General features: G+C 31.5%; 1 protein-coding gene and 1 long non-coding RNA gene across 4 annotated transcripts; one reads left to right on the forward strand and one right to left on the reverse strand.

The window, feature by feature from the left end:
• The first annotated feature begins 1,407 nt into the window (after positions 1 to 1,407).
• LOC135587734 (uncharacterized) lies at positions 1,408 to 3,307 on the forward strand. Its single transcript, XR_010475964.1, has 3 exons — positions 1,408 to 1,539; positions 1,633 to 1,835; positions 3,084 to 3,307. It is a non-coding gene; the product is annotated as an uncharacterized LOC135587734 (long non-coding RNA).
• On the reverse strand, positions 2,778 to 14,319 carry LOC103974278 (BRAP2 RING ZnF UBP domain-containing protein 1). 3 transcript variants are annotated; one of them, XM_009389064.3, is made up of 12 exons: positions 13,994 to 14,319; positions 13,806 to 13,921; positions 13,621 to 13,726; positions 13,429 to 13,543; positions 10,244 to 10,341; positions 7,871 to 7,977; positions 7,511 to 7,760; positions 7,329 to 7,382; positions 7,038 to 7,157; positions 6,733 to 6,797; positions 3,292 to 3,346; positions 2,778 to 3,195 (listed from the first exon to the last, which is right to left on the reverse strand). In XM_009389064.3, exons 1-12 carry the CDS (start codon positions 14,279 to 14,281, stop codon positions 3,040 to 3,042), a joined length of 1,530 nt encoding a protein of 509 aa, XP_009387339.2. In that variant the 5' UTR covers positions 14,282 to 14,319; the 3' UTR covers positions 2,778 to 3,039. The 3 variants fall into 3 exon arrangements, with proteins under 3 accessions (XP_009387339.2, XP_009387338.2, XP_064935531.1); XM_009389063.3 differs by having other exon boundaries at positions 7,038 to 7,181; XM_065079459.1 differs by lacking the exon at positions 7,038 to 7,157.
• Between the last annotated feature and the right edge of the window lie 5,163 nt (positions 14,320 to 19,482).

Below are 19,482 nucleotides of genomic sequence, written 5' to 3' on the forward strand. Positions count from 1 at the left end.
GAAAGATTTAAGGGGTATTTATAGGATTTTTGAATTTTTTTTTTTCCTAAAACATGGCCAAAATTAGCTATTATTTAGCTATTAGAAGGAGCAAATCTATCTTTAATTAAAAATTATATATTAATTATAAAATAATCAAAATACCCTTAAATTTAGTCATTTATATGACATTTAAGAAGCAAACTAGTGGTTTGCCCCTCTGTCGATCATTGAGCTCGATCATTTGAGCCCAACAATTGATCAACAGCCTATTTGACCACGGTCTATTTTTTTTTATAAAAAATTATCAAACCGACTATTCGAACGTCAATTCTAGTTCTTGAACCATTAGTTCTGATTTTTCAAACCTAAGAACCGGAATCGAACTGCTCAATACTAGTTTCGATTCGATTTGGAACCAACGAATCGTTGGGTTGATTTAGTTTCGATCCTGGCTTTATCCGGTTCCGATTCGAACTGAATCATGATCAAAACCTTCTAACTAGATATGAAACTTTGGTACATATATCATCCTAAATGATGAAAGAAAAGATACATTGGAAGTGCATCCACAGATGATAATGCCACAGCTATTTGCTTAAAGAAATGATCCATTAGATGGACCCAAACACTCTTTTTCCTGAAATTAGAAATTCCCTTGTTCAACTCAAAAATTAGCTTGGAAGATTGATCCAAACCTAAAACCTCAGAGTCAACTGAACCAATCTTATTCTCACATGGGTGGATTGGAGTCCCATAATATGTCCATCTTTAAATGGAATGGTCATAGCAATGTTTTCTGAAACAATGTTGTCATGTCTTTAAAATCTTATTAGAGTTGGAAAGGTCTAATTATGGTGATCTAAAAACATATAATAGAGGAAATTTGTGGAGTTATGATATTGGTTTGTTGATCATTAACTGTCCATTTAAGCTCTTGTTTAGTCTCATGTTGCTGAAGCCAGCTGTGGTCTGTGGTGAGGGTTAAGGACAACAAAATATACATCCTCCAAATCCTAATCATAAGTTCATGAAAGTTTTTCTGTCCAAGATTTCTATTAGAACATAAAGCTAAAAAAACATTAGTGTTTTATGAGTTGAGATTAGTGAAGAAGAAGAGTAGAAAAGAATGCATTAAGCACTCATAAAATCCAAACCCTGAAACAAGTTTATAACAGAGGGAAAAATAATAATAATAATAATAATAATAAAGGAAAGAAGAAAGAGAAGTATTTAAAAGTAGAAACAAAAGCACAATGGACGCCCGAGTCGATCGCCAACTGTTGGCCATACTCCCAAGTCCTCAAAGCCGTCATTCCCCTATATGATTTGCTTCCTTCTTTAGGTTAAACTACAAGCCACAAGACCAGTGGGTTTGAATATAAAGCTTTAGACCAACAGTTGCAGGTGAAAGGGAATAGTGTGTCAATTCATTCCATCTCTATTGAATCAAAAGATAGATAGTTTCCTTTCATGATGAGAACCAAACGTCCATAATATCACAAACCCCTTCTTTTCTCTATCCCCCATCCCTCAATCTGAAGACCAGTCGAAAAAATGGTATGCATGCACTACTCTCTCTCTCTCTCTCTCTCTCTCATTTAATTGTGTGCATGGAGAGCTTCTTCATGTGGTGTGGTTGGGTGCATGCAGTCTTTGACACCGTTTCTTGTGGAGTCTCTGGTGAGGCTGTTGAGGTTGTTCGTTAGCTGGCCGGCGGCGTCGGTGACGACGATACTCTATTACGGCGAGGCGCTGCCGAGGAATCCGAGGTTGCAGCGGCTCGTCCGCGACGAATTGCTCGACGACGAGAACTTTCTGCTCCATTTTTTGATCGCCATGTTTAGATGCTTCTGGTACTACTCGTCGATCTCTTCTTTCCTTTTCCTCTTTACCATCTCTTGCAGGCATTAAATCTTTGCAGTTCTTCTCCTGGATGGAATTCCATGTTGAAGTAAAAGCAGGAAGAAGTAGTTAGTGCTCTCTCTCTCTCTCTCTCTCTCTCTCTCTCTCGCTCGCGGATTGGTTTAGAAGATTAAATAGTGATGGATTAAAAGGACAGATTTTAAAGCAATGATGGATGACAAGCATTAGAACTTTGTAGTTCTCCCTGATGGAATCCCATATCGAAGAAAAAGCAGCAAGAAGTAATCCTCTCTCTCTCTCTCTCTCTCTCTCTCTCGGGTTCCTTTAGAAGATTAAACAGTAATGGATTACAAGGACAGAATTTAATGGAATGACGGAGCTTGGATACCTAGGAACAACTGAAAACATCATGTGCTTAATGAGTTGATGTCACACTTTATTACTACATCCGATAATATGATTTCTTTTCTGCCTTTGTTATTCTTTTTCTTTTTTTGCAAGAAAGAAAATTTGGATGTAGGCAGGGCAATGTAGCTATCATTCCTGTTATCATTGCAGTAGGCAAGGCAAGATTCAATGATAGTCACCAAATGCACAATCTTTTGTAGATTAAAATTTCAGCTATCATTTGCCTTACAATAACTAACAAAGATTAACCACAATAGCATACATGTAGGTTCTTAGATTTTGGATGAATACATATATTAAATTTAAAAGGGTATAAACTGAAAAATTATTGACTTGAAGTGATACATAATTAAGTAATTTTGCCACTTGCTCCCTATTACAACTCTTCCTGCAGAATGCATAGAGACAGCTGCTTTGGAAGTACTAGTTGCAAACTTAGATCAACATCAGAGGTAGATACTGAGCATTTGCAGGAGCCCAATATCAAACATATCTTAATTAGCCATAATCTAACCCTGGCAAGATAGTTAAGACTTGTTCACTAACAATAAAATGGCCCACAAGCTCTAAGTTCATCAACCATTCAAACCAGTAGAGAAACAAAATACAACAAAGACGCACATCAATTGCATTCTTTTGCTCACTCACTGAGAAAGACCATGCAGCACCAAAGTTTCATAGAATACATTGATTGCCTGAGCTATACATTTTTATTTCTATTCTTGGTACTAATGACTTTGATGTAACATGAAATAACTATTTGCTGATTAACTAGGACAACTTCTTCTAATTCCTCTTTCTATTGATCTTTGATGACCTTTTGGTTTTAGCTGAAGTTGACTGCGGCAAAGGAACGGGCAACAATGTACCCCCTTGGATATTGTCTGTGTCAACAGCATTAAGTGTCTTTTGGGCCTCAATGAAAACCATAAAATCTCTGATCTGCAGAGTTATTTGAATTATCAAAAACAAGATTTTTTATGTACGTAAATATGCTGGCCAATCTCATCTGTAAATAAAAGGGAAAGGAAGAAATACCTCGTCTTCCAGATCACGGATCTTGTCATCCTTTATCTTTAGTGTTGTTCTCTCCCTGAGAGAGAAGCATTAATTACAGCAAATTAATTTATGAAAATACAACATAAAGTTCACTAAGAAAACTACAACTGAAATTCTGTGATGTCCACACACAAAATGAAGAAGGTAACCAAGAATAAGCTCTGAGATGGTTGAAATATTTGATATGAATAGATTGTTGCATCAATGCTCTATAAATACTGCACTAAATAATGTAATATTCATCTTTTCAAACATATTTCTGGTTTCCCAGCTTCTCAAGATGATGCTAATCATCACAGATAAGATCAATGGAGTTGAAGTAAACAGTACATAGGACATACAATCTACATGCCTCCCATGAGATAGATACTTCACTATTGTAAAGCTAAGACTCCTTGATACTAATGTGATATAAATGCAGCAATCAAAGAGAATCTATATATAAAAAAAACACTCAGCTAACACATGGCTCTCTTTAGAACAGGTCATCCTGCTTTTGGGGTCAAATTAATATATTACAACAATAACAAGTCATAATACCCAACCATTTGGGTTATCTTTTTTCCTCGATTAAGTTCTGTAGAAGGTAATACCATAGCTAAATCAATATCCTAGTCAAATTACTAAATTTTAAAAAGCAATACTAAAATATCAATTTTGATGATTTCAAAAGCATATGAAAATGTGTAGGGAGAAAAAAAAAAAGGATTTGCATATAGTTTTTATTGACTTAAAAAAAACCTATGATAGGATTCCTAAATATTAATTATGATGAGTTTTAAATGTATATATGATAATGTATAAACTTACTAGTAACATAATAAACTTCCCTGGTGTATATTATTTGCTGATGATATTGTCTTAGTTGATGAGAGACTAAGTGAAATTAATTATAAACTTAAGTTATGGAGACAATCCTTATAAACTAAAGATTTTAGATTAAGTATGACTAAAACTTTATATATGAAATATAATTTTAATAATTCTAGAAATAGACATGAGAATATAGTTAAGTTAGATGGACAAGAAGTTCCTTTAAATAAAATCTTTAAATATCTTGGATCAATTATTCAAAAAGATAAAGAGATCAATAAAGATATTATTCATATAATAAAAACAGGATGGTTAAAATGACAAGAACCATCAGGAGTCTTGTATGATTATCGAATACCTTTGAGATTAAATAAATATTTTATAAAACCATTGTGAAACCAGTAATAATTTATGGATCTAAGTGTTGGACAGTTAAGAAACAACATATATAAAAAGTTAGTGTTACCGAAATGCGAATGTTGAGATAGATATGTGGAGTTACTAGGAAAGATAGAAAAAAAAATGTTATTATTCGTGAATAACTTGGTATCACTTAAATAGAGGATAAGATGAGATAAAATCATTTAAGATAAGATCGACATGTGTTATGAGACCTCCAATGCAATAATCAAAAGAAGATAAATAATTAATGTTAATGGTATGATGAGAGATAGAAGAAGATATAAAAGATTTTAATAGAAATTATAAATAAATATTTAAATACTTTGAACTTAACTAAACATATGGCTTACTACATATCTCAATGGTGACAAAAGATTCATGTAGCCGACGCCAAATAATTGGGACTCATGACTTTATTATTATTGTTGTTGTTGATTTCAAAACATCATATTAGACATACCATTTATACCATCTAAGCGTATCGATATAACAGTTGACATATAGAGACAATCCTTATAAACTAAAAGTTTTAGATTAAGTATGAGTAAAACTTTATATATGAGATATAATTTTAATAATTCTAGAAATAGACATGAGAATATAGTTAAGTTAGATGGACAAGAAGTTCCTTTAAGTAAAATCTTTAAATACCTTGGATCAATTATTCAAAAAAATAAAGAGATCAATAAAAATATTATTCATACAGTAAAAACATGATGGTTAAAATGACAAGAACCATCAAGAGTCTTGTATGATTATCGAATACCTTTGAAATTAAATAAATATTTTATAAAACCATTGTGAAACCAATAATAATTTATGGATCCGAGTGTTGGACAGTTAAGAAACAACATATATAAAAAGTTAGTATTACCGAAATGCGAATGTTGATATAGATATGTGGAGTTACTAGGAAAGATAGGAAAAAAAATGTTATTATTCGTGAATAACTTGGTATCACTTAAATAGAGTAATATACAATCATTTAAGATAAGATGGACATGTGTTATGAGACCTCCAATACAATAATCAAAAGAATATAAATAATTAATGTTAATGATACGATGAGAGATAGAAGAAGATATAAAAGACTTTAATAGAAATTATAAATAAATATTTAAATACTTTGAACTTAACTAAACATATGGCTTACTACAGATCTCAATTGTGGCAAAAGATTCATGTACTCGACGACAAATAATTGAGACTCATGACTTTATTATTGTTGTTGTTGTTGATTTTAAAGCATCATATTAGACATACCATTTATACCATCTAAGCGTATCGATTTAACAGCTGACATATGGAGACAATCCTTATAAACTAAAAGTTTTAGATTAAGTATGACTAAAACTTTATATATGAGATATAATTTTAATAATTCTAGAAATAGACATGAGAATATAGTTAAGTTAGATGGACAAGAAGTTCCTTTAAGTAAAATCTTTAAATACCTTGGATCAATTATTCAAAAAGATAGAGAGATCAATAAAAATATTATTCATAGTAAAAACATGATGGTTAAAATGACAAGAACCATCAAGAGTCTTGTATGATTATCGAATACCTTTGAAATTAAATAAATATTTTATAAAACCATAGTGAAACCAGTAATACTTTACGGATCTGTGTTAGACAGTTAAGAAACAACATATATAAAAAGTTAGTATTACCGAAACGCGAATGTTGAGATAGATATGTGGAGTTACTAGGAAAGATAGGAAAAGAAATGTTATTATTCGTGAATAACTTGGTATCACTTAAATAGAGGATAAGATGAGATAAAATCATTTAAGATAAGATAGACATGTGTTATGAGACCTCCAATGCAATAATCAAAAGAAGATATAAAAGACTTTAATAGAAATTATAAATAAATATTTAAATACTTTGAACTTAACTAAACATATGGCTTACTACAGATTTCAATGGTGGCAAAAGATTCATATAACCAATGCCAAATAATTGGGACTCATGACTTTATTATTATTGTTGTTGTTGATTTCAAAGCATCATATTAGCTACCATTTATACCATCTAAGCATATCGATTTAACAGTTGACAACTTGACATATTAATCAATTTTTTAATGTTTTTACTCATTAGCATACCAAGGCATATTAATCATCAAGTATTCGGTCAATAAGATTCTTGTATGCTACAGGTGTTTAAAACCTCAATCCACATAAATGAAAAGAAGCATACCTTTCTTCAACTTCCTTGATTTTTTCATGCCAAATATTCTGGTTCTTCATAAGATTCTCATTGATCTGAAGGCAGAAGAATCAGAATATTAGAAGGCACAACAAAGTATATTGAATAGAGAAGGGATAGATTAGTGCTCATAAACTTTATGGTTATTCGTAAGATTCTAGTAAATTTAAAGTCAGAAGAATCAGCAGCACATAAGAAGCAACACCAGAGTATAATGAAAAGAAAAGCAGTGGATTAGTCTTGTAAACAACAAAGGAATATGCTTGGGGAACAAAATTATGATAGAAGTAGCTTACATCAGAAAGTGCTTTCTTCTCCCTCATAACATTTCCAATTTTAAGTTGGATATCTTGCAGCTTCAAACTTACAGCCTTTTCCACAGCATCAGAAATGTACTTCTCCCTATTTTCTTTTTCCTTTTGAAGTAGAGTTTCATAATGCTATGAATGAAGCAATAAATACAAATCAACAGGACTTTAGGTTGGTGCTTGGCATGTAAAGTTAGCTGTATAATTTAACCAATGTGATTAAAGAGAAAGATGTTTATTGTTTATCATGAAAGAGTTTTACTTGGAAAGATGGAGTACCTGTCTCTGGCTTTCAAGTTGACCTGCAAGTAGATGGTTGTATTCATCCACAATCTGTAGCATATTTACACAAGACAAGTTACATTGATGATTTACTATAAATGGAAAAGTGATATTACTGCATGTCAAAATTTATATAACAATCAAGGCGAAATGTAGAAGTGAATTTTACAAATCCTCACCACATCAACTTTACTGTTCAATATAGCTCCACTACTTCCAAGGTCATCACTGCATTCGCAATTGATGCAGTTTTCACCGACATATCTGCTATTGGACTTTAACTTGGCCAGCTTATCATCACTTCTAGATTGATTTAGTCGATGGACATATCTATCACCAACATAGTCCCAAACCCGTTGTGTTTCCAAATCAAGAGAATAGCAATGTTGAGTATCTTTCCAGTGCCTGATAGCATGACCTTCTTTGTATCTATAATAACAAACATAAATATCAGTTAAACAAAAAGCCTCGTTAAACTACGAACTATTTGACACCTAAAGGCAGAGATACACTGTCCCTTTAAGGGCAATTAGACATACCTTCCGCATCCAACGAAACCACAGATCACACAGATCCAGAGATTTTGTGGTGTCCCACAAATTGAGCATGTCGGTTTTTCAGAATGTTTCTGACAAAATTGGCACACCTGAAATTTTCAAATAAATTTACTGTCTGTTGTCAACCAAAAAACCACAACTTTCTAAGAAAATCATTGTGTCATGATTAAGAAATTAATATCAAGCCACAATCATTTTTTTGGCAACTTGTCTGTTCCAAGCTTTTACTTTAGAGAAGTTCAGCAACAAAAACAGCAAAATGGTGACCATGGAACACAAACTTTAAGATTCATAGTCCGCTTCTCAAAAGAGAACCCTTTTTCAGTGGAATAAGTAAACGGTTAAGTTGACATCAAGAAAGCTGTTCCCAAACAACAAATAATAAATAATACAAGAAACATTTTAAAACAATATGTTATTATCAACAAGAATCCATATGTAAATCAGTCGTGTGAAAAGCTCTAGATGCTAAAAGGCACCAAGTTTCCAAAATGTCTCAGACACTGCATCTCACCGAGCTAAGCTAGGCATCCATCGATATAAAAATTATAAAATATATATAAATAGCATAAAGACAATCATTAGAATAAAAATTAAAATAAAAATTAAATAATACATGAATCCAACATGCTCGCCCATGTAAGAATTGCCTCTTCAGCAACATTCTACCTCTCCCTGCCATGTTCTATTCAGGCCGTCAAATCTTGTATGCTGACCAGAACATATAGACTGGTTGTCCAAAGATGCCCTACATATTTGCCATTATTAATGCTCTTTATTGGTTCAACAGTGATGTACTTTTCTTACCAATTATGTATTATGTGATCCTAAAAAACACCCTAATTTAAGTACAAAGAAAGAGGACAGGTGTTCAAACAATTTAAATCAATATAAAAAGAGGAAGGAAGGACTAACAACTAGGCATAGGCATATCGGTGGTGGAGAGCCAGCGCTGAAGACCTGACAATAGAGAACCAAGGAGACAGAGAGGGCACTGGCGGAGGAGATGGAGAGAGTGACGGAGGAGAGAACTATCAGGCGGGAAAGACAGAGAGGGCAATGGAAGAAACAAAGAGGCCAGTGAAGGACAGTGCTAGGCAGAAGAGGCAAAGAGTGAAGCATCGATGGGGTCGCATGACTTGGATACACAATCTACTTGATGGGGTCGCTTGGTGTGGATACACAATCTACTTGATTGAGTCACTCGGTCAAGCTATGACCAGGCTATGATGGTCAGACGAAGAAAAGTGACAGCCATGAGATCAAGACAAGGGTGTTTGACTGCATTCGCCCTGAGGGATGGCAAGAAGATCATAGATACTTTTACCTTGAGGTGATCAAGTTGAATCAAGACTCGGTTCAGGCTTGGGTCTGGCTCATCATGATCGGTTGGCTCACTACGCCTACATTGGCACTAGGTGGACACAAGCAAAGGCGTCTTTCTTGACATGTTTTGTGGCACTCGAGCTTGTCTCTCCTAGGTGAGCACTCGAGTGCCTATCAATATCAATGATATAAACAATGTTGAGCATGGCCTATTTGATGTTGTGTATAATGAAATAGACTAGAAGCATATCTTGACAACATTAAATTATCAAAAGAATCCTGCAAAAGCCACATTAATAAATGGCACTTTGTACAAATATCTGTAGCACAGGTTTTCATGATATGGCACAAAACCCTCTCAGCGGTGGGCTAGCACAACATATGATGGGGCAGCACATGCTACACCATGCCATTCCCTTGTATGTCACATACACATGCTCATGTATTTAAGCACACTCCTATCACGTCTCGACTCCCTTATGAAGGTTTAAGATGTTGGTCTGACACTGATTTCAGTGGCCTATTGGACTGGTACATCACCATTATATCAAGCAACAAACCAACTAGTACATCCAGTATCATTGAAAAATAACAAAAAAGGAACAATATATATACCAATACTTTGTACATATAAATACCAATTGGTACATATTGGTTCAACTGGAATTCATAACCTTGTCCACTATGATGAGTTGCTACCATATATAGTATGTCAATGAAAGGACATAAATGTTTGTCATTTTCAAGATTGGTCAGTTAAGAGTGATTGCAGCAAAAATAAGCTGCTCAGTGTCTAACAACACTGTCCACTAAAGACAAAATTAGCAAATATTTTGCTAGGATATATCATGACCTGTAGGCATTTCTTATATGAATAAGTAACTACAATACAATCAGAAAATAGAAGAAAAAGACAACCTAATTGCATTTTGCTGAAAATAAAGGTTGAAAGTCATAGTAATTCATAACTGAGATTTTCATCCGAAAATATAATAATTATAGATTATTTGGTAGCCAGGAAGAACTTACAGAGCAAGAAGAATTAACCCACTTTGAAATGCATGAGCATTGAAATGAGTGGTCACAAGTTGTTGCAATAATCCCACTGATGTCTTGGTCCAATCTCTCTAGATCATCAAATAAGCAAAAGAGTAGAAATAGAAACATATAAGTTGGAATGACACAACAACCAAGAGCTAGACACACTAGGCAGTATCTACCTTAGCATTACAAAAAGGATGTATTACATTAATAAAGAATCAATACAGCTAATGTGGCTGCCAATCTCTATAATAGTTGAGGGGATATTATTACACATTGTAAGGCAAGAATCAGATAAGTGTTAAAAATTCAGTATCAAAGAGGGTTTACATAATAATTACCGTCTCTCAAATAGCAGCCCATCTAGAAATTAATTGTGATCTTACATTGTATTGTAGCTATCTGCCTCTTTGGTTTGATAAGGGCATCTGAATTGATACTGGAATTCCAATGTAAACATATATAGTGCAAGATGACAATTTGAAACCAATCAAGGAATAATTCATTCTGTTATTTATCTATTCATTATGCTCAAACAACAACAACAAAACTGTAAAATCTCAACCATTTGGATCACATATGTTTATTTAAGTTAAAGAATATTTAAGTTAATTATTTCATCTCTTCTAACAATCACATTTGTAGATCTCTTGAGCACATGCTCATACTTTGTTAAATAATTCTCTTATTTTATCCTTTATCAAGACGGCACCTAACTGTTCATGAATGAAAATATTTTTTTCAATCTCTCCTAAAACTTCATACATCCACCTTAACATTCTCATCTCAACAACACAAACATTTTACATAACTCTTTTTATATGTTATTTTCTTAACTATCCAACATTTACGTCCATAAAGAATTATTGGTCTAACAACTATCTTATAATTTTTTTCTTTGAATCTCAAACCGATGAACACACAAGACTCCTAATGCCTCTTGTCATTTTAATCATTTTGTTTTTTTTCTCTATGAATAACATCTTCATCAATCTCTCCATCTTGTTGAATAATTGATTTAAGATACCTAAGTCTTTACTTAATGAAACTTCTTGTCCATTCAACTTAACTATATCATATATCTATTCCTAGTATTACTAAAATTGCATCTCATATATTCAGTTTTAGTCATACACTCCTACTTAATCTAAATCCTATAATTTTTAAGAATGTCCTCCACAATTAATGCATTATGCTAGAGTTGACTTAAAAAATGAAGCAAAGAAGATCTTTTGCTAATTGCTACTAATGATATCACCACTGATGCCAAAAATAATACAAAGTATTTTTGTTCAAGAGAATTAGTACTACTACATTGCTAAAAAGCTCTATTCTATTAAATCTATTATTGTAAAAAAAAAGGCCTAATATACTTAAAGGTTTCACCAAAGAATTGCAGAACAAAAAACTAGAAGCTACCGATGTGCAAGATCAACTGTATTAATAGACATTTCAACCATATATTTCTTAATCTTACAAATTTTTGTAAGAAATGAAATTTTATCTTTCTGATCAAGATGATCTCTATGGATAAAAACTGATAAAGCTAGTAGTCACATATGAGAAGATGATAAGAACATAAGATTTATCAATCTTCAGTGGAGTTAGTATTTTGACAAACGCCACCTATGATGCTGCTACACATTACAAGTAACTATTACAACATCTAACAACATATACAGTAGTGAGAAATTAATCAAGAAAGAGACTTTTCAGCAGTCAGGTAAGGTTTCTCATCTTATCGGCATACAAGGCCTACCTAGTATAAGCCTCTGGCCATGACCATTCTGAACCTAAGTACTACTGGCGCTACAACAAGGCCTATCAAGTATAAATTTATTTCCATGACACACAGTGATATCGAGCATTACATCCAACCAAGAGCCTTCTATGCATAGTAAGTGAAATCTTGCCTTTTTTAAGTCATCAATTTAATCTTTAACATGCAAGTTAATCTATGAACTGTCTGAAAAATTCCATTACCAACAAAACTTGGAAGTGAACATCCCCTACAATTCTGCTAGGTTTATGAGCTTCTCATCTCTACAATCAAAGCCTCATCAACTTTGAGTTTGATCATCTTTAACTGAGGTGAACAAATACCTCATGAAGGAACAAAGAATGAAGAAAAAGTAGCAGATTTCATCTTCTTTTACCAAAGACCATCGGATCTCACTAAGGGATGGAGAATGACCAATGCCCAAAACTCACACATAAAATAAACAATAGAGAACTGCATGTAGGAGAGACAAGGGAGAGATGTGTTAAAATTTTATCCATCGGGGACAATTTTTCAAATTCAGCAATATCTTGCTTTGTTTGGTTGGGAAATTCTAACACAATGGAATGGCATGGAAGCCTACCAGACCAAAGTTGCTATAAAGATAATTGACTCAATTAGCTACATCTTAATTATTTGATCTTCAAAATCCAGCCTACAACCATCCATCAACATCCATTTTCTCAGGTTCTTTTATATCACTTTCTTCAAGAAAGAAGATTGTCTGGTTATTTCAATTTTTATGCTCTTCAATATGCTCTTCAAAATTCTAACACATCTTAATGCCACTTCAATCAAAGTACAAATTCCAACACAATGGAATGGCATGGAAGCCTACCAGACCAAAGTTGCTATAAAGATGATTGACTCAATTAGCTACATCTTAATTATTTGATCTTCAAAATCCAGCCTACAACCATCCATCAACATCCATTTTCTCAGGTTCTTTTATATCACTTTCTTCAAGAAAGAAGATTGTCTGGTTATTTCATTTTTTATGTTCTTCAATATGAATTGCTAATGTTAACTGGTACACATTTTAAATAACTGGCATTGGGCATTCGCCACATGCTATATGATGTGCCTGTTTCAATAACTAGGAACTTGTACAGGCACGTGTCTAGCTGAGGCACAGTATAAGGAGGCACATACCACACCATAGCAACATAATCTGTGGCCTTATAGATGTCCATAATATTTTGCCAGATTAAGGCACCAAAAAAATGATTGAGTGCTACAATTCAAAGCAACAATGCAGAAATTGCACATTTGCATACATTTTCTGAGAGAGTGTAATGTGATTGCATTCCTAGAAATTATTCATGAGTTAAAAGAAAACAGTATTATGAACAAAAAGTTGAAAAAACTGAATACCAACATGCTATAATCTCACCAATGCAGACAGGGCATGTAGGCAACTCAGAGGAACCAACTGGGGGAGTTCCTGCAATCTTTGTGGACTCGGTGAACTCCACAGAATCTATAAAGAGAATGTGACAAACTTCTCCCTGCAGTTCCAACAAGATACATAAAGAAGAGGGAACAGGGAACTGGAGAAGTAGCTAAACTTTAGATATCACTTCACCTCCGTGGAGAAACGCCATCCATTAACATCAAGATAGAATCCGTCAGCACTTTTCTGATCATCAAACTCAACCAGCACACTGTATCGATCTTCAATCCCATCATTCCTGCAAGGCCGTGATAAGTAGTCCAAATCCCCTGATTTCTTCGTCGTTTCAATCCAAAGATTTGATTTTTACTGTATACCTGATGACTCGGATGGCGGAGGAACGTTCGACGTAGGAGCCACAAAAGCGAAGGAGATCCTCCGGGGAGAGACGGCTTGGAACTGCTAGAATCAGGAGAAGCGTGCCACGTACAGCCTACGAAAGAGACCGAAGCTTGTAAGGTAAGACGAGAAAGAACGAGAAGAAAGGGAAGAAGGGAGCACGTACCGGGAGAAGGGACTCGGAAGAAGCCTGGGGGTTGGTGGAGGAGGAGGACGACGATGAAGAGGTTGAGGGCGGCGAGAGGCTGCGGTAGAGATGGACGATGCCGCGGAGGAGCTGGATTCTAGGGTTAGGGTTAGGGTTCCAGCTGGTGCCCGCTTCTTCGTGGAGATCCCCGACGGCGTCATCGAGGAGCTCCGGTGACGGGTGAAGCGGGGCGACGGCGAAGGTGCTGCGGCTGCAGCCTTCTTCGGTGTGAGGGGCGTCGAGAGAGTGGATTCTGACGCTGAACATCGCGAATAGAAATGTGACTTTCGCGGCGATTTGGGACGTTAAATAGTTTACCCGCTCGGTTTACTGACATGTTCAAGTCACTCGCGCTGCACGCGCTACATAATGTCATTATTATTTTATTACTTTTTTGTTAAAATTAATTATTAATAGATTGAAATCAATTGACGTTGTTAACATGATTTTTTTTATATATATATAATGTTCGAGGAACGCCGGGGTGCCAATTTGGCTTAGTGCCGATTTGGTCACAAGATCATTGTCGGCTCGGCTGAATGACTTATAAATCTGGATCGAAGATAAGTTTGACAAATGTCCATTTCATTTTTATTTCAAAAAATGAATAAAATATTAGTTCTAAAACAGAGAATGCACTTGAAGTAAGGTATAAATGTCACATCTCAGATTTATAAACAATATATATATATATATATAATATTTTTATAATTTTATAAAAAATTATTTTTAAATAAAATTTTTTTAAAAAATATTTTTTATTAAAAAATCATATCTTCCACCTAAATCTCTTCAAAAAAATGTAAAGAAGTACATTATTTTGAAAATAAATAAAAGATAAAAATATATAGAAAAATCTTTTAAAAAATCATAAAAAAAATAATTTTAATATTTATAATATATATATATATATATATAATTTAATATAAAATAATAATATATCAATTCATTATAAAACTAATACATCAAAAAATTTATGATAATTCTTATACAATAAATAAAATCATGTATCAGTTACATACAACATATCTTGTTGACATACATAATGATCAAATTAAAATATATATATATATATATATATATATCATATTATGCACTTTTTCAATAACAAATAATGAGACATACTCCATGGGATAAATTTTTCCCATGGATAAAACTCATATCGCACTTTTAATAATGGATAAAATGGTATCACTCACTTGTTTAAGCAGGGACATATTCCTCCAAACAATTGATGAAGAAATCATCATGTTTGATAATCCGTTGATCCCTGAAAAAAATCGTTCTATATACTCTTAATATAAATTTATAGTGAACTGTAACCATTCATTATATTCATTCATGCATGCATATATCTAAGAAATAATATAATAAAATATTATACGAAACTATGCTTGATGTATGATCTATTAGAGTATATCCATTGGTAGTTCTGATAAGCACTTAGCTTCTTTGACATGTTGTGCTTCTAATATTAATCACTAGTATAGTCACGTATATTACATGATAATAATCATATCAATATCATAAATTTAAAAATTATAAAAAAATAATTATTATTTATAAATGTCACCTTCATATAAGATTTTTAAGTTCATTAAATTATAAAGATATAAGATATAAGTTTCTCAATAATCCTCAATCAACAAGAACCCTAATTGTAATAGTCTAATTGACTTGAACCAAACTCAATTCAATTATGATATAATAGAACTAACCTCAAATCTTTATAGTATCGATCTGGAATCACCCTATACTGATATAATTTAGATTTAATTGATTTTAATTAGGTCAAATACATTTAAATCAGTCAAATTAGACTGAAATCACTCTAAATCAACTTAAACTAATTAAATCTGTATGATTTAATCAACTAACAAACTCAAACCAATAAGAACAAAAAAAAAAAAAAAAAGACTATATTGCATAATGCTAATTCAAACCGAATTTGCACATGTCTACCCCAAGTAATTATTTGGGTTGAGGTATAATAGATTGAACTATTTACTTTCTAAAAATCACATTACTTATTAGAAAATAAATTAATTAATAATTAATTTAATTAATTGATAAAAATTTTATAAGAAAATTAATTTTAATCATTTCTTTAACCATACTACACAAATAAGATAGTTAATAATTTAAATAAAATGATATATTATTTATGATAATTATTTTATGTTAAGAAAGTTATGGACGATTATATTTCTCTCCCACTTAATAGAAATTTGGCTCTTAGATTTGATATGAAAAATGATATTAATTAACATAATTGGCACTAAAAGTACTAAGTGAAAAGATAAGTCTAAATCACTTAAAATTATTTAGATATAAATGTGCCACTTCAAAACTTGAAGTCAAAAGATGTATTTTTTTATGTTTTCAGTATAAAATATATGAGAAACTGATGAAACTCATTTAATAAATTTGGTTTTAGATTGCCCATAACAAGCATATCAAATTACATATCCAATAAATCATTAAAAGTTTTAAACTTTAAAAACTAATTGATTATTAACATAAAATATAAGTTAAGGCTACATGTGTAACTCAACAAACTAAAGCAATTGAAAGGATAAAAAATTATCCAACTATTCAACACATATTCTTTTATAATTTTAAATAATTTATATATTATATGTGTTAAAAAAATAATGTTATATTTAATTCTAATTAAATCTCATCATTATAGTAGATAAATAATATTTAATAATTAATTTGTCACTTCTTAAATCAAAACTCTATTCAAATTAGTTACACATATAATTAAGTTTAAATATCAATACATATCAAATTTATTCAACTACAAAAGCACACAAATTATCAATGTCTAAAATATCTTCTACATACCATCCTAACACATGTCGAATCTAACATCAATTTTAAGAATAATATATGATAACAAAAATTATAAGGGTAAATACTTTTCAATTTATATATTTTTGAAAGATTTAATCTTTAGTTAGTAAAACTGGATATGTTAACCATAAATATTTATAACAATGTAAGACAAAGGTGAGGAAGATAATCAACTATAAAGAAACCACACAATAAGTAACAAATATTTTTTTTATATTTTTATTAAATTTATTCTATTTATAATTATGGATAAGAATTATATTCAGGGCAACAATATTCAGAAAGTAATATGTCAAATTATAATACAAATTCTGTTAAATTTTATTCTGTGTAATTTATTTTAAATTCAGAATGAAAATTATATAAATAAATTTTAGGTCCTCAACGTGAATAAGTTATGGCCGAACTAAGAAAATGCTATAAGACACATCAAATAAACTTAATTTTTTTAGTAAAATAAAATTTTAAATATTACATAATGAACATAAGCATCATATAATAGTTCTAGTCAGATTAACAAATTATTTTTTAAAAAATATTAGATATAAATCTAATATTTACATCTTCATTAATAACTAAGTAAGTTAAAGTTTGTTTATTTATTATAAAAATATCTATAAAAAAATCATACATTCTATAATCAAATTAGCAACTCTTATCTACTTTTCAAAAAAAGGATAAGAGTATCATGACAAAATTATATTAAAATGTAAAACTTTATGAGATTTTTTATGATAAAATATTACAATACTTATTATAATTAGAAAAAATATACTAAAATTTTGGCCTCTTGCTTAATAATCTCATTTCAAGTCGTTTAATGACACTCTTCTTAAGTAACATCTTAGTTAATTATTTTTTATAAAAAAATATACTTGGCTCAATAAAATGACCATATTCTCTTAAAATTATTATTATGTAAATTCAAAATCTAAATCTCAAAACTAATTGAGTCATCCAATATTCTAATTGCCCTATATCTAATAGGTCCTAAAAACTATTACTCTGATACTATTAAATTATCACATCTCATATTTATAAAAAAAATATTATTTCAATCATCAAAATTTATAAAAAAATTATTTTTAAATTTAAATTGTTAGCTTTATAATATTTTTTTTACTAGAAAAAGATCATATTTTCTTAGCAGAGTCACAAGTGACAAAAAAAAGTCTTTTCCATCTCAACCTTATTAGTAGATTACTCTAAAAATAAATATAAGATAAAAATATATTAATAACCATATATGCTCGTAGGAACATTTAAGAAATCATAAAAATAATTTTAATATTTATTAAATATATATATTAATAATTTAATATAAAATGATAACATATTAATTCATTATGAAACTCATATATTAGAAAAAAAAATAATAATTCTTATATAGTAAGTAAAATCATGCATCAATCACATGCAATACATCTCGATGATATACACAACAATCAAATAATACATAACACCCAATGGTATACCTTCCTAATAACGAATTGAAAAAATCATATCATACTTTCAATATTGGATAGAGTGGTATCCCTTACTTGCTTAAATGAAGACATATTCCTCCCAATATCATATGGAAGAACAGTATAACCATTATATGCGACGACCCGCTAATCTCCAAAGAGAATTGCTCTACTTGCTCTCGATAGGAATATATAGTCAATCATAATCATTTATTATATTCATTCATGCATGCATGCATCCAATAAGTATGATAAAATATTATGAAGAACTAAGCCTGATGTATGATTCGTTAGACTATGTCAATTGGTAACTTCGCACTATGATGGGCCTATAGCTCCTTTCACAGGTTGCACTTCTAATATGGGCCACTAATTTAGTCACATATATTACATAGTAATAATCACATCAATATTATAAACTTAAAATAGTAGAAAACTAATAATCATTTTTAAATGATACCATCACATAAAACTTTTAAGTTTATCAAATATAGGGCATCTATTTCTCAATAGTCCTCAATCAACCAGAACACTAATTGGAATATTTCAATTGATTTAAACTAAACTTAATTCAATTAAGACGTAGAAGAATCAATCTTAAATCCTTATAGAACTAGTTTGGGATGATCGTAGGCCGATCTAATTTAGATTTGATTAATTTAAGTTAGATCAAATAGGTTTGAACTAGTTAAGTTGGTTTGAAATCATCTTAAACTATCTTGAACCGATCAAACCTATCTAATTTAGTCAACTAACAAGTTCAAACTAATAAAGGTAGAGGAAACTATACTATATTGCATAGTGCTAACCTAAATCGAATTGACCCAGCCAAGTTTTGGATAGGTCACATGTGTTGCACATATCTATCTCAAGTAATAGGTTTGGTTGAGATACAATGAGCTAGATAGAGAGACAATAATATGTCTAATGCCAATTGCAAAGTTAAGGGGGCCTAGCTTTGCAAGTTGAGCTAAGCCTGAGTTGGGCTTAGCTTTACCATTAAATTGAGTCATGCTTGTTTCGCAAGTTGGGTTGTGTCTAATCATATAAGTTAGGTCGTTGATCACGTGGACTAGGTCATACTTCGCATATTGGCTAGACCATGCTTGGCCACATGGATTTGGTCGTAACACATGAGTTGGC

This window comes from Musa acuminata, chromosome BXJ1-8 (assembly GCF_036884655.1).
Source record: "Musa acuminata AAA Group cultivar baxijiao chromosome BXJ1-8, Cavendish_Baxijiao_AAA, whole genome shotgun sequence".
Taxonomy (NCBI): Eukaryota; Viridiplantae; Streptophyta; class Magnoliopsida; order Zingiberales; family Musaceae; genus Musa; species Musa acuminata.

Bases quoted from the DNA above. Each gene is read 5' to 3' on its own strand.
- LOC103974278 (XM_009389063.3), bottom strand. From the start codon at position 14,281: ATGTTCAGCGTCAGAATCCACTCTCTCGACGCCCCTCACACCGAAGAA. The intron at 13,922-13,993 runs GTACGTGCTCCC...TCTCTTTCGTAG, and splicing joins CTTCCGAGTCCCTTCTCCCG to GCTGTACGTGGCACGCTTCT. The intron at 10,342-13,428 runs GTGAGATTATAG...TTGATGATCTAG, and splicing joins TACATGCCCTGTCTGCATTG to AGAGATTGGACCAAGACATC.